The sequence below is a fragment of the Thunnus maccoyii genome, chromosome 8 (genome assembly GCF_910596095.1).
Source record: "Thunnus maccoyii chromosome 8, fThuMac1.1, whole genome shotgun sequence".
Taxonomy (NCBI): Eukaryota; Metazoa; Chordata; class Actinopteri; order Scombriformes; family Scombridae; genus Thunnus; species Thunnus maccoyii.
The window spans coordinates 8961707-8978249 of NC_056540.1; the positions used below are offsets into that span (position 1 = coordinate 8961707).

General features: G+C 39.9%; 1 protein-coding gene across 2 annotated transcripts; it reads left to right on the forward strand.

Moving 5' to 3' along the window:
- Positions 1-1604: 1604 nt before the first annotated feature.
- ints6l (integrator complex subunit 6 like) lies at positions 1605-15337 on the forward strand. Of its 2 annotated transcripts, XM_042419960.1 has the most exons (19): positions 1621-1641; positions 1821-1906; positions 2032-2109; positions 5575-5724; positions 6947-7036; positions 7199-7382; positions 7510-7638; positions 8173-8336; positions 8783-8935; positions 9186-9318; positions 9648-9742; positions 9861-9971; positions 11182-11397; positions 11525-11651; positions 12141-12283; positions 12425-12656; positions 12755-13135; positions 13274-13367; positions 13573-15337. In XM_042419960.1, the coding sequence occupies exons 2-19, from the start codon at positions 1835-1837 to the stop codon at positions 13673-13675; spliced, it is 2655 nt and encodes an 884-aa protein (XP_042275894.1). In that variant the 5' UTR covers positions 1621-1641; positions 1821-1834; the 3' UTR covers positions 13676-15337. The 2 variants fall into 2 exon arrangements, with proteins under 2 accessions (XP_042275893.1, XP_042275894.1); XM_042419959.1 differs by having other exon boundaries at positions 1605-1906.
- Positions 15338-16543: the final 1206 nt, after the last annotated feature.

The window sequence follows — 16543 nt, forward strand, 5'->3', positions numbered from 1 at the left end:
CATGATACACGAACGTATAAAGACACAAAAACACTCAAAGTGGAGTATTTCCTGTTGTCAATCATTGTAAACTGATAAATTATTGGTTAAGCAGCAGCACACATTCGCGTTTTTTTCTGAAAATATAGCTAATTGTTGTTGTTTTTTTGAAGTATTACATCACGATGATAAGGACAATAGATCACACTTTACTGGTGTATTTCACGTTGCTCAGACAGAAAGTGAAAGGGTTGAAACACATCTTCACAGTCAGTTTATTGGATTGCCTCTATCTAATTTATCATTCTGTTTTGCAGTGGAGGCAAAATAAATGCAATTGTAAACGGTTTTCTTATAAAGGCTGTAGGTAAATGCTGCATAAGGAAAGACCAGGTGACACTAATTCTACAGACATTGTGTCTTTGTTGGGCTAATATGACTTTCCATTGACCTTTAAACCTATTAGGCATTTTTCTAATCTCTTTTGATACAAAGTCCTTACAATGAATATACATTTGCAGTGCTATATGTAATTTTGTGGTAAAGTTGTAGATTAAGTCTTAAAACGACACACCAAGAATACCATTTAATGTAACAGAGATGCTGCCTTCAAGTGCTGTCGGATTTATTAAGATTATGAGAATATGACCAAACCAAACAAAAATTAAGGCGGGACGTGTAATGGTGTTACAGGCTTGATAATGGAAAATACTTTTCCTTTTTTAAAGTATGTTAATATATGTGTATTTTTCTTCAAGTTTTTTGTTTGTAACCTAAAATCTTCTGTCTATTCCGACTCTTGATGAACAATTTCCAACAAAAATATTTTGTTACTTGGTTAGACCATGTGTAGCCAACTATTTTAATGCATTTTAATGTATGTTGCAACCGTCCCTGGAGACCGTTGTTCCCAGGTATGGCGCTGACACCTGACTTCCTCTCTTCAATGCAAATTATGAGTTTATTATCACATATTTTTAATGATGTGGGTACTAAGCTGACAGGTGTGAGTTCAATCTATTAAAATTGTGGTAGTCTACTGTAGATATAGTCTCAGAGTAATTGAGCAAAATGCAAAAAGTGTTGCAACGGCCCCCACCCTACCCCACTGCTGCACATGCCTGTCTTGATATATTGTGTTGCACAGAGTCGGACATTTTGAGGAGCATTGAACTTAGCAATAGAGTAACAGAAGAAAGGTTTGTGTGTGTGTGTGTGTGTGTGTGTGTGTGTGTGTGTGTGTGTGTGTGTGTGTGTGTGTGTGTGTGTGTGTGTGTGTGGAAGGGGTGCAAGGGAATAATTGGCAAGACATTTCGGGTGTGAGAATGACCTCTATCTACACCTGTTAACTGTCTGGTTTCAAGACAGGCAGATGTTTACATAGTAAGAACAACAAACATAATAATGGACACCAGAGCCATACAATCAGCTCATACACCTTGCTTTTGAATATCCACCCTGTTGGCATATAGAAAGATAAACATGAAGGCAAATGTACACAACACAAGCCATGTCGACCTTATTATATATGTTTATATAGAGGGGGCGTGGTCAACGTGATCGGGCTGAGCCAATGGCGTTGCAGTGGAGGGAGCGGGGCGTTCCATTCGGTTAGGAGCAGAAGTTGAACAGCGCGAGCCGAGACAGAGCTCTGGAAAGGCGGTTAGAGAGAGGGCAGAGGCAACGGCCCCTTCTTGAGGGGGGGGCTTATTATAACAAATATATACACACGTGTGAACTGTGTAGCCGCACGATAGGTCATATGTGGATAACAATTATTTTTAGAAAAGCATACAAACGCGGCTTTACATTTAAAATGCCTATTTTACTTTTCCTGTTAGACACGTCCGCCTCTATGAATCAGCGCACTTATTTGGGTACGACGTATCTGGACGTTGCTAAAGGCGCGGTTGAGGTCTTTATGAAGGTAAAGGAATGATTTTACCCCCGACTTTTCTCAGCAAGTATGCACCTTTTGGTGAGCTTTAGGGTTCCTTGGGCAAGATCGGTCGAAATTAATATATGTTGTTTTGGTTTTCTTGTTTTTGACAGCTGCGTGCCCGAGACCCGGCTAGTAGAGGCGACAGGTACATGCTAGTTACATTCGATGATCCACCATACGGAGTGAAGGTAATTAGCAACTGATACAATTATTACACTGTCAAGCCCAACGTTTTTTTCTGTCAGTGAGACTTTATTGTCCTTCTGGTTTGTAGCCAGTGTCGGGCGGCTTCCCGGTGGCGAAAAAAACGTCTTTTTTTGCTCCAAATATCCGCAGACCCGGAGCTGCACTGCCTCCTAACATCCAGCGGACATTTTGCTTTTGTGTTGAGAAAACTCTCGGGCGTCGAGATGGAGGCGGAGAGATTTATTATCGCCTATGACGTCGCTCTTTTTTTGACAGTACAATGTTTAGATTGGTCAAGGAGACCGCCAATCATCCTTAACCCCGCCCCTTGCATCATCCACGCTTTCCTATTGGTCAATCTGGGCTGAAAGTTGATAAGCCCTCTTCATCATGAGATTTTTTTCTGTATTTTTTATGTGAGTTCGCTAGAAGAAAATTATCATTATTCATATGATAATTATCTGTCATGCCGATACTATGAGCATTAAAGCCCAGCATGCAAAAACACTATCGTTTTCCTCACACTCCAAGGAAAAAAATATTCATGCAACCTGTGAATCACTTCAATAATTTCAGAGGCTTCATGTCAGCAAAGCTATCCTCGCCACTCATCTATTGACTTGTTTTATGACCTGGCACCCGTCTTTCTCTAAGCTTTTCATGCCCAATAAAATGCAATCCTTAAGTACCCACATGAATCCCTGAAGTCCCAGGTCTGCTTCAGTGGCTCTTCTGTAGTAGAAATCTCTTGGCTTTCTTAACTGTCAACAAACAACACTCTACTCTCAACACAGTGTGCTGGAGGCTGACTCCATCCCATGTCATTAATGCTTGACGACACATAAAACACTCTGCATTCCTATTAAATTGTTAACATATATTTTTGCATGCCTCATAAACAAATTATTCTGCCAGAGCTTGAAAGTAATTAATTACTTCATCTTTAATAAGCAGTTGCTGGTATGAGGTTTAGAGATGATACAGAGGCATCATTTTTTGTATGAAGTACATTGGCAAGTTACAAGTTTCTTGTAATAACTAGTTAATAACATATTTCTGGTTTTTATAATACTCTTTGAAATTTCAGAGTGTACTTCACTGCATCTTCCCAACAGCTGCAGCTTTTTATGGAGCCCCACTGTCACAGTCTGTCTCATGATAACTGAATAACTTAACTATGTAAAAATAATGTAATATTTTGTGCTGCCATTTATCTTCCCGGGGATTAGAGATGCACTTTTAATGAATCATACAAGCTACAAAGGAAATGGGAAATGTGTAAAGAATTAGAAACATGTGCTAGGAGTAAAAATATAGAACTAGTAAGTTGAAAAGGAGTAAAATAAATTATTTTTATTTTACCAACTGATTTGAGGTGAAGTAAAGCAGCTTTTTGTTTTAGTTGTTGTTGTTTTTTTGTTTTTTTTTTACAACCAATTAAAAATATTTTACTTATGGTATCTGTATTCAGTTCAGTTATATATTTTTGACTAGTCTGTTAGTAACATTTGTCCCTTGTTGGGCACCTTACATTTTGCTTTGAGAAAGGAAAAAGATTTATATAGTTAACATCTATATTAATCCATATTAGGTAAATAAATCTACATTGAAATGCTTTCTTGCATTGAAACACTAATGCATTATTATAGTCTGACAACCCTAAATTTTGAGAAAGAAGTAGAGCTGTTTTTAGGAAACATGTAATTTGGTCAAAAATAATTCTGACCAAATTAAATTTATGAGTGTACTTCTATTGCAACGTACAGTGAACTTTCAACACTTTATTCCATAATTCATCACATTTTTTAAAGATATGACTAGAATAACTATTTGAATACCAAATTATGTATTCAATCAACTAATGTACAGTCTGGTTCAGTGCTAATATTAAGAGCTGTGTAAGAGGTGGCTAAAATATATACAATAACTAAAGACTGACTTAGTTATAAAAAATATATAAAAAACAAATAAAAGTAGAAGGAGACTAGAGATATAACTGTGACATTATCAGTAACTGTCAGGCTCTTTATTGACCTCCATATTAAAACAGGAAATAAAACCACGTTCAGCTCACTTAGTCAGCACGTAAACCGTTATTGCATAATGATTATTGTGTTGCTGTAGGTCTGTGTGCAGGACAGGGTCATCATGACAAACTGCTGTGTGTGGATGCTGACATTCATGTGATGCTGCTTATTGTATTCAATCATCAAATTAACTTTGCAGTTTACCATGAGTCCAGATCATATCAAAACGTGGCCAAATAATCCAAGATCGTATCCTCCTCCCCTCAGGTGCTGATGTCTGAAGTGCTTTTCCCTCGTTGTAAAGTCTGTCCTCAACTCCTCTTCCTCATGCCCTTCCTCTCTTTGTCTTTGTTGCCTTCTCCTTTGTTGATTCTGCCTGCTTTGTGTACTGAGTATTATGATGAAAGGACAAGGTTATACTGAATGGGGCTACTCTGATTGCACAGTTACAGAGGCAATAAATTGTTGATGTAGAGGGAGAGAGGAGGAGGTTGGGCAGGAAGAAAATAGAAATATTCTGTAGTCTGAATTATTGAGTGCAAGCTAAGCCTTACATTTCTGCTGGCCTACACAAGGGTCTATGTCTGGGTTATTACTCTGCTACTAGTCCAGTGAATGTGTGTTCACCGTCAGTTTTGCTTCAGCAGCTCAGTGATATTGCTCGTATGACCTTATGTCAACACATTGCGTTTTCCTAGAAATTCCACAGAATTCAAGATTTTGGAACGAGAATCCAAAACAACCAATCAACCAACATCTACTCACTGGTCATTCAGAGTAAACACGCTGATACTGAAGCTTTTTTTTCTCTTGGTCTCCATCTCTCTGTGTCTTTAGCCTCTACCCCTCCCTCTCCTGATAGAGGAAGTGGTAAGCTTGCAGGTCATCCATAGATTAAGCATGAAGCTGCAGCAGTAAGGTACTTGACCTCTCTGGAGAAAAGTCCAAGAACAGTTTCACACCCACATCCTCTCCTGGGGGAGTATATCTCCGTGACAGAGGACAGGCAGCAGTGGGATGTGTATTTTTGGATGCTTGTCATGTATGAAATTAGACTCTTTAAACAGAACTATCCAGCTCAAACGTGGGACTGAACAGTCTGTATTTTCACAATATTATCTTCTATTTCCAGAGCCTGACATAACCTGATTTAATTTTATGGTTACTATTATGTTATGATAGATGCAGAATTAGTGGGTTGCTGAGATTTAAAGTCCTCTTGACATCCATCAGTTTGTGGTATGTCGGTGAACAGAACTCTTAGTGTTTGTCTTTGTAATTACACAGTATGGGTATCTGTGGGTGTGTGTCTATTTTGGTTTGTGGCTGTTCACCCTCCTCTGTGACTTCAGGCCTCCTCTGCTGAGCTGTATGGCTGTTTGCTATGCAGCACATTCAGCACACTGTTGATGTATGTGTGTATGTATGTATGCATTTCAGGCAGGCTGGAAGGAGAACCATGCAACCTTCATGTGTGAGCTGAAGAACCTGCAGGCATCTGGGCTGACTACATTGGGCCATGCTCTTCGCACAGCCTTTGACCTGCTTAACCTCAACCGCCTTGTCTCAGGCATCGACAACTACGGACAGGTATTTGACACCAACATCCTGTTCTCCAGTGTCATCTGTTGCCATAAGAGAAAAGTAGAATTACTCTCCGTAGTAGTGTCAGTGTTTTGTTTGACAATCATTTTAATTATTACTTTTTTATAGAGCAAGTACTATTACTTCATAAAACCTTCAGACATCATGAACATTTTAATATACACGCTGATAGATGAGATGATGACAAGGTTATGTTTTTGAGATCATGCAGTGATAAATTGGTTATGTTAATAGGAAAAATGAATCTGGCCACAGTGATCCAGTGAAGAATTTTTATTTTGATATTGACTGGGATATATTTTCCCCTCTGATGATGTGATTTTAATTTCTGTGAGGATTAGGCATGTGAGACCACATCAGAAAATCCAACTTAACATTTAAAGTCATCAGAATAATATTGCGGTGGAACTAGAAGTAACTAGAAAGGCTTTGAAACAGAATAATGCTAGTTTTGATCCATGAAAAACTGACAATAATACAAGTGGAGGAAGGTAGGAAGCCCTGTTAAAGATTAAAGTTGTTCTAAGATGTTAATTTCAGTGCTGTATGTGGACTTTTCCTGCATAAATAAAGGTTTTGATGAGTGTAACGAAGCTTGCAGTTGGCATTGCTTTATCGTAGAAGATTGACTTTTGATTGCAGTTTAATCCACTCCATCTTGCCTCAGTTAGCCCTGTCATCAGCTCCTGGCAAACATCTTTTCTGCTTGAAGGCAGAGATGGATTACTACGCTCAAGTAGTGACACAAGTTCTGTGCATCAGGAGTGTGTAAATCTACTTAGGCATTCTCTGTATGTTCGAATTAGACAAGGATGACCCCTACAGTAAAGCAGTAGAGGCCTCTGTCCTCAACGAGGAGGACAAGGACACTCGATGCATTTGACACAAAGCAAAGATTATAAGCTGCAGAACACGGATCATATTAGTATCAAGGAGGTTTTCATAAATCTGATGCTAATACCACACTAATTACTGTTTAAGTCGAACTCTGTTTAAACATTATACCTGTATTTCTCCATTTCTCCAAACATGAAAGACCTATTAGATTTTGTGTTTTAGGAGATGAAAATGTTTTGCTAGACACAAACTAGAGCAGTGTCTGTGGTGTGGAACGTAAAGACAGGGAAAGTGGATTAGTGAGAATGAATGGGGTCGCTGTTTGCCTGAACTTATAATTAACTGCTGAATGTTACTATTTCCTCCTCAGGGCTGTAACCCCTTCTTCCTTGAGCCATCTGTGATCATCACTATCACTGATGGGAACAAACTCACACACAGCTCTGGGGTGCCAGATGAGGTGAGAACATAAACAAATGCAGTAGTGCCGCTATGTAACGTACCACCGATGCTGTCTGCTGTTTTATAAAATAATTATATAATTACTGTTTGTAAAACTGTGCGATTGGTGACCTAAGAGCTCATCTAACATCACCTTTTCCCACCCATGTTGGCCGTGTAGCTGCACCTGCCTCTGAACTCTCCTCTGGCGGGCAGTGAGCTGACCAAAGAGCCCTTCCGCTGGGACCAGCGTCTGTTTGCGTTGGTGCTGAGGCTGCCAGGAGCAGCCACACCAGACAACGAGCAGCTTGGTAGCGTCCCCACTGATGAGTCTGCCATCACCCAAATGTGTGAAGTCACTGGAGGTTTGGTATTCTCTTTCGCTTTGATGCTCCTCCGTTGTATTACAGCAGAATGTTTAAAGTCATAACTTTGGTGTGCTCTTTTTAGTAGTGCTCATGTATTGATTCTGTGGTCCTGTTTTTAACGCAGGGCGATCATATTGTGTGCGGACACAGAGGATGCTGAACCAGTGTCTGGAGTCTTTGGTCCAAAAGGTTCAAAGTGGTGTCGTCATTAATTTTGAGAAAACTGGGCCAGATCCGCCTCTAGCTGGGGACGGTGAGTTATTGAATGATGTACACTGAATAAACAAAAGGCAACAGCTGTTCCTTTGTGCAAATTTTGTCTTCAAAATCATGATATAAAAATGAACAAACATTTGCGTGAACAGTTAAAATGCATTACAGTTTGATATAGACAAAATATTTACCTCTTATCACATATCTTATCACATATTATACAGTTAGCTGGAACAAAGATACTGTGGGCAGTAAAACAGAAGAAAGCAGAAGAGAATCTTATCATCATGGATCTCTATAGCGCAGTTTGACACTAAAAGGAGAACTGAGTGCATTTTCTGTATCTGAGGAGTATGAAAATAATTGTTGTGTACAGGAAGATTCTCCTTAAATGTTCACAGCCAGTGAAATACTTTTGACTTTCGCAACACCTAAGTCGGAGCTCAAAAATACTTTACAAAACGATAAAAGCTAATTCATCTTTGTGAGGTTGTGGAGTTTCATCCAGCTATTACTGCACAGGCTTTGTATTTGTCAACGTTTGACTGATTAATTTCCTCTCTTGTTTTTACAGAGAACTCTGTGGAGTCAAGTCGTCCTGTTTCATCCTTCAGTCCACAGCCGTGGCACAGTTGCCACAAACTCATCTACGTGCGGCCGAACCCAAAGACAGGGGTGCCAGTTGGACATTGGCCCATACCAGAGTCCTTCTGGCCAGACCAGAACTCTCCTACTCTGGTGAGCAGAGAGAGGGTTTAGAGATCTTAGCTGCACCATTAGTGCGTTATTCTGCATTCTACATTACATGTAGTCATGACTGTGTGTGACATGAAACAGTTCCTCTCTCTTCCTCTCTGGCTACTTTTATTGTCTGTGTAGGTGCAGAAACACATTTACGCCCCAACTTGCTCTCTGACTTTCACTTTGTCTTTCTCTGTCTTTCTCTCTCTCTTTTATTGGCAGTCCTTGGTCTCTCTACCTAACATCTGCCAATAATTTTGATTTACAGCTAATGTAATGAAGTGTACAACTCTGCAAACTCACTCTGTGATTTCTATTAACTGTAAATGCTTTGTTTTAAATCACTGTTGCTGTTGTAAGGACACTTGTCCCTACCGCAGAAAAATATGTTTTAACAATTTCTCCCTCTGCTGCCTCTCTCTATCTCTGTCATCTGCTCTCAGCCGCCTCGTTCTGCTCATCCCACGGTCCGTTTCTCGTGTGTGGACTGTGAGCCCATGGTGATAGACAAGCTTCCTTTTGACAAATATGAACTGGAGCCCTCTCCACTCACTCAGTACATTCTGGAAAGGAAGTCTCCACACATGTGCTGGCAGGTAGGGTAGACATTCACACACCCATCAGCTCTGCTGGCTTGTACTGTCACTAGTGTTGCCTCAGGGGCTTTTCTGAAAACAAGAAATAATGAGGTTGCTAGCTTTAATCAAAATATATTTTCACCTTTTGTCAGTGGTGAATGAATAATGAGCCACACTTATGAAGCGCACAGAGCTACAGAGGTAGATAAAATGATGTTTGACTGTGTAATTTAAAAAAACTGTTTACCTTTTCACCCTTTGTCCTCAGGTGTTTGTTAGCAGCAGTGGAAAGCAAAATGACCTGGGACAGCCATTTGGCTACCTTAAAGCCAGCACCACTCTCACTTGTGTCAACCTCTTTGTCATGCCTTACAACTTTCCAGTCCTTCTCCCACTCCTCGGTAAGACATATGGCAATAAACCTTTTTTTGTTTTTAAAGGGGCCCCAAAACTTCTGGGTCAGTAGGTCTGAGCTGATTTTAAATTTAAAAAGCTTTTCTGGGGCACATCTTCATCTGGGATCTTGTTTTCAATCTTCTTCAGCTATAAACATAATCACAAATAACTTGACAGAGCAACATTATAAACTCTTACTTTTTAATAATAGTATGTAACAAATAGTCGAGGTAATGAGGATTTTTCCAGGGTAGTCGTGGGTATTGTATGTTTTGATGATTGTTTTGGACTCACTGCTTAAATGTTAATGCATTAATTCTTTGTCTCCTTTCAGATGATTTGTTTAAAGTGCACAAACTAAAACCCAACCTCAAGTGGCGACAGTCCTTTGAGATGTACCTGAAGACCATGCCTCCATACTACCTCTTGGTAAATGAATGTCTCTTCTCCTGCTGACTGCAGTAAATACTTCAATCACATCATTTTTACAAATACCGTTTTTGCATATAACTAACATCCTCAATGTCCTCTCGCTATCTTTTGACAGCCCTTAAAAAAGGCGTTAAGGATGATGGGTGCACCCAATCTTATTGCCGACACCATGGACTGCGGCCTAAGTTACAGTGTCATCTCCTACCTGAAGAAGCTCAGCCAGCAGGTAAACACACCCTCCAAGCAAAGTGACAGGTTTAGTAGGCAGGATGACCTAATGTGACGAATGATGAAAGTCATAATCCCCATATCCTGATTGTATCTAGATATGATTTAACCTGTTTACATTAAAACCTGGTATTAATGTGTGTCTCCAGTGCCCACATTGAGAACTGATCGTTCTGTCCAGCTCAAACAACTGAACGTCACATCCTCTTCTCATTTGCAAGGGTCCAAAAAAAACAACAACAACAACAAAAAATTGTAGCCACCCATGAAGCTGTCCTATTGTATGGACTTTTGTTTGCTTTTCGAAGCGGGGAAAGAAGCCGACACTTGGTCTTGTCTTGACTCCATCCAGGAGTGTCTTGAATATCCATAGTTTTCTTGCTGCTTTCTTGCTAGTAGCTTAGCGCGCTAACTGGCTAATGGCTACTGGTTTGGAACAGTCACATGCGATTACGTATTTCTGCCCATGTCGTCATTGTATGTGGATTGACAACACAATTGCATTTACATTTGTGTTCAATGTGGTCACAAAGTATCCCTGACCACCTCCGGAAGTGGTTTGGCCGATCAGATCAAAATCTGTCCTCAGTGCATCTGCATGTGGTCAAGCTCTATCCAATTGCAATCCGATCACCCAAAACATATTTTAATGCAGGGTGTAAAGGAGGTCAAAGTGTCCTCATACGCATGGAATCTCTAAACTGATTGACAAGTCTTTTAATATAAGACAATAACTTCAGAATTAAGTTATTATTAGTAACATTAGTAATATTTAAAACACAGTAATAAAACAAGCCTGTATTTTCAGTAATGATCAACACATCACCATGAATATGAGTGCAGCATGTATATGAATATGGGTATTATTTTGATGGTCAAAAAATTATAGATTGAGCAGATTGAGAAGGAATGTGTCTTTGCTCTAAGATAAGAGATACTGACACTGATGATGTGATGGTAGTTCACAAAATTAAGTTTCTAATGCAATGTACCTTAGAGCAAAATTATATTATGTGGTAGGGCAGTTAAATAATGTTTATCCTTCTTTATATATTATCATATTGCTGTGAACATAATGCAGCATTGTTTGAATCCAGACAGAATATTTAGTTGTGCCTGTGCTCTAAACAATATTCCTGATCAGAAACTGATTTCAGAGATTATTTGTAGTAACACGTAGTCTCTCTCTGTCTCTTGTTGGTATCAAGGCAAAGATAGAATCAGACCGTTTAATCGTGTCCGTGGGGAAGAAGGCGCCCCAAGAAACGGGCATAAAGGTGAGGAACCACTCCAGCTCACTGTCTCTGGCTCACCGGAGAGACTTTAAGCAGTTACTTCAGGGAATCACCGGGGAGGGGCCACTACGCCTGGTGGACATGAACTTCAAAGAGTTTGCCGGCTTCCAGATCGCCCTGCTCAACAAGGCAAGTTTAAAACAACAAGAACTCTTCTGAAAAGTACCTCATGTGGGGGCGGAAAGGTTACAGGAAACACAAGGCAAGCGCAATGTCCGGTGGGTTTTCTCTGACTAGATACATGATGTGTTCACAGGATTTAAAGCCTCAAGCTTATCGAAATGCCTACGACATCCCAAGACGGAACCTTCTGGATCAACTCACACGAATGCGCTCCAATTTACTGCGGACATCACAAAAACTGATCAGAGGGCAAGATGAAGGTACAGTATATTATCCTAACACTGAAGAGACGATCAAAAGAAAGTTTAACCTTGAATTTTAGTTTAATGTCAGTTGAAAATTGACTTTGATCTGGTCAGTGTTGAGTTTGAGTCTACACTAGGAGATCAAGAGAGGAAGTTTATATTTAAATGTCATCTTGAAACTCTAACTTTACCTCCTTACTTTGCAATTCTGTCGTAACAAAGGTTTAAACAAATTTGCAACAGAATATTCTCTATAACAATATTCAGTCTTTCTATCATTTCTGTTTTCTTAAATTTAAGGTTTCATTCAAACACATCAAGTAAAGCTTTTTGTTAATTTGTCCAACACTGTGCTGCAACATACATGGTGAGAAGCAGCCGTTAAACAATGAATGATGTCAATCTGAAACATCCCAAACACCAGACCAAAAAATCTAAAGGAAATACGCACAGTAGTTACTGCAGTATTTTGTAAATACTAATAACATTTCCTGTGGTTGTTAGACTATCTGCACAGTATTCCAGTGGCTCAGATGGGAAACTATCAGGAGTATTTAAAAATGATGCCGTCCCCACTGAGAGAGATTGACCCTGATCAACCTAAACGCCTGCACACGTTTGGGAATCCCTTCAAGCAGGATAAGAAGGTAACAATATATGAAGATAAAAACTGATTGATACAACTCAACAATTCATACCATGTTGTTAAAAAATAATAAATATTTAAATATTTAATGTTCCGTCATATTTAGTCCCTTATGTGCCGTTGTCTTATGTGTTTATCTCAGGGGATGATGATCGATGAGGCAGATGAGTTTGTAGTGGGCCCTCAAAACAAGAAAAGAGGAAATTCCAGTGATTCCAACTCAAGTGCTACGATGAAGAGAAGGCGGAGCATGTCCCCATTGCTGCGGCGGCCGCAGACTCCACCAGGAAACACAAACCATGTGGTGGTTGGAAAGAGTCCGGCAGGGGTTCCGGGGCAGCAGAACCTCCTCAAACCCATCCCGCAACACAAAGGTAGGAGTCAGACAGAGCATGAAACTGCAGACGCACAGACTGCCTGTGCCACATGATATGAAATAGACTTTTTAAAACATTCTTTGTTACTCCTGCAGGAGTGGATGGCAACAACGCTGTGGTCACTGACAGTAATGGTGACAGGGCTCTTGGGCCTGACTCGGGGGAGATCTGGCCCACGGAGATGGACACTGCAGCAGGGAACCCATCGTCAGTGAGCCTGGAGGAGAAGGCCAGGCTGGGAGCAACGGATCGGGTGGAGGACGTCGACATGACGGAGGAGAGACTTGTGGAGGATCATCCGGATGAGCAGCCGCTGGAGGAGAAACTCAACTGCGAACGGCTGAGTCCGCAGAGCCAGCTAGAGGATGCTGAAGCTGACCCACCTGCGTCTGAGACCATATACATAGCCCCACTAGATGGCAGCCAAGCGGAGCTGCGGTCTCGGATCATCAAGGAGGTCCGCAAACCTGGACGAAGTGAGTATGAGCCAGTGCAGTGTGTCACATATCAGAAACAGCAGAAACATGATTTCATTCAATCTGATCTGCTGAAGAAGGTGTCATATTGAATATTTGTGTGTGTGTGTGTGTGTGTGTGTGCACGCTTTTTCTCAGACTATGACGCAATACTCGGACTACTGCAGCAGGTGAAAGGACCAGTTAATGTACAGAGGTACTTCATCCAACATGCCATCAAAGAGGCTTCCAGGTAAGTTTAAATGGTTTAAGTGGACGTCACATGACATAGAACATGCCTGATGTGTGAGTCACATCTGTAAAATGTCCTCAAAGTTCAGCAGCTATTAACATTGAGTCACAGCTACACTGCAGTCATGTTCATAGTCTTTTAAAACAGGTTTGCCCACATGTATCATCCCTGGATTGTTCTCTGATTCCCTCTGCCTCTGTGCCAGGTTCAAGAAGCGGGTACTGATCCAGCAGCTGGAGTTAGCCCTCACCGAGTTGGACGAGAAGCACACAACATCTTCACAGCTTCCCAATGATCACGGCAGATAGTTTTGCTGCTAGAAAAAAGGAATCCTTCCTTTTTTTTTTGGAGGAACATTGTGTTGAGCGTTGGATAAACCACCTTAAAAGACGTCCTTGTTGAGTAGCCTCAAAAAGACAAATTGGGGAAGTGGAGTGGGGGAGAGGACAAATGCACTGATAGCAGATGTTTCAATTCTCAATGTGTTGTTACATCACTTCCTGTTAGAGGTGGAGGGAAAGGGTTTCAACTGGAGGAGGGGCCTTCAGGACAGATCCACCCCCGGGGGATGAGTAAAGAGACTTTAAATATAATCCCTCTCATACTGACAGATGCCTTAAACATCCACATGGCTTTTGTCTGTATAGGCACATTCATTCAGTAGACACACACACTCCGTCAGACACACACAATAAGCCGACAGATCCCTGAATGGCAGAGCGAGGGATACACAGGATTATTCCTGTTCGTTATTCTTTAAAAACAGACCTTTCTTCAGCTGGTCTGAAAAGTGTTTGTGAGACTGCAACAATTTGTTTTATGAGTTATAAAATGTTTCATAGATTTGTTTCTGACAGGAGAAATCTGGTCTGATATATTTTTTACCTTCATTGGGATGCACTGATGTTTATTTTGTTCCAAAGCTGATGCTGTTCAACAATATGATCCCATTCCTACTAGCTGATACTGATATGTGTGAGCGTATGAGTGTATGTCATTTTATATATCGTGATTGCAATATATACACGTTTCTGCAAATTCAATTGAGAAACCACTGACGGATAAAACAACCAGATGCTACTGCCTATCTCTGCTTAATCCAGACAGTAAAATACAGGACAAATGAAGGTACTTCATCAAATTGATGCAACAATCCTGGATATCCAAAATCGCCAAATTCAACCGATGCGTACCCCAGTATGAATGGTGTAGCAAAATCTCAAATGGTAGACGAATATCTTTCATCTCACAGTACTTATTGTCATATTGCACAACCCTAAATTACAGTTTTTTGTCCGTAAAAGGTTCAACTTCACACACGCCAGTCTTAAGGTAAATAAATGACTTTTAAATGTCCAAATTTTCTTAATTTGGGTACAGATTCGACAGCTATATTGTGTACGGACATGCTCCTGGAAACAAACTTCATACAACAGTATATATATGTGTCTGTGTTTAAGGCTCTTGCACAAAACTGTGTCAAACTGAATTTATTGTGTTCATGAAACACAGGACAGTTACCTGCCATTACAGCAATAGAAGAACACATGTTCAGTATAACTTGTATGCAGCTGTTGGTGTCCACTTTGAGAGGCTACCCCTCCACTCCCCAACACACACGCACACACACCTTCCTCCACAGCACCACAAACCCTCCATTGATTCCCAGAACTGCAGCTTTATTTTAAGGAATTTCTGCATCTGTCTGGGCTCAGTTGTCTGTCACCTGTTGTTAAACATTTCACACAGCAGCCCTCCTTCGTTTCTCTCCTTGTTTTTATGACAGATGTACACTACTTTTTAATGTTCATAAACAAAATAGATTATTTTTGTGAATTTGTTTATTTCAGAGTATAAGAAATATTTTGGAAGCCAATTTTGTAAACTGTTAAATGCATATATAAAGTGGAAAGTTTATTGAGCTACTGTCTTTTTACAAAATGAATAAACCACAATTAGACTGGTATCTACTGCTGTGTGTTAGTGTGTGTATTTCTAACAGAACAACTGAGTATTTTGCTTCCCTTTTTTTTTTTTTTTACAGGAATTATTTTTCTGTAAAGGGATAAATGTATTTTTATCTTCAAGTGTTAACTGGATCTTAACACATTCTCGGTGTTCAGAGGAGTACAAAGAAAAGAGAATCATCTTATTTGACAGAAATGTAGTTACACTTTATCTCTGAGCTGCTGGTTTGCATAAAAATCTCTTGTAAAACCTTGAGTTTAGATCAAGCAAATACTGCCGATATGCTAGTTATTTTTTTAAAATACCAGAGACTGTTTTAGACATGAATGAAGTAGCTCTGGGTGGAGTATGGCATCAACTCTTTTTCTCTTCGTTTTATCTGAATTTATCAACCTGACAACATAAAATTTAGTAATTCACATGAAAAAAACAAACATACTAGTAAAGCACCCTTCATTTTCCTCAACCATGCTAAAAGATAACTTGTAAAAAGGTGGGTTTTCCACATTATTCTGCACGATATGAAAAACTAGACATTTTCAACAATTTCAACTGTGACCTTTGATGTATTTCATTTGATGGAACAGTAAATCCAGCAGAAATATCCTAAATTAAGTAAACTTAACCCCAAATGTGTTTACATGTTAGTTTAAGAGGAATGCATTCAACTACAGCCAACAAGGAGGAAAAAAAAAAGACATGAAACACTTCACTGCAGAAATCTAATCTTGTTTGAAAGTGATTTACTGCCAGTTCAGCCTTCGCTGACAACTAGAAGCCAAAATGAGCAACTGCAGGGTTTTGATAGGCAGAAATATTTGTGATCCAGCAACATCGAAAGGTCACAGCTACATCTCCGCAAAGTCATTACATCTGTTTTAAGAACTTCTAAACTCAGAAAGAGGATTTTAATTGGTGATAGCAGTAGCTCTTAAGCTCTTGCAACCAGTTTCATCACATTCAGTGACCCCCCACCACCTTTGTTTAACAGTCCCTCCTGCTTTCAGGAGAGATGACTCACTTTTATCTAGCAAAGGCAATATTCCCACTATAAGCTATGAGGGCAAAAAAAGGTTCCGACAACCTTGTAAAATCAGTATGCTTTTATTAAATTAAAAACAATCTGTTGAATCTTAACAAAATGTAAAATGAAGGAAAAATAAACTTCACCCAAATAAATGTACCATTACTTTCTACTTCACCGTAGT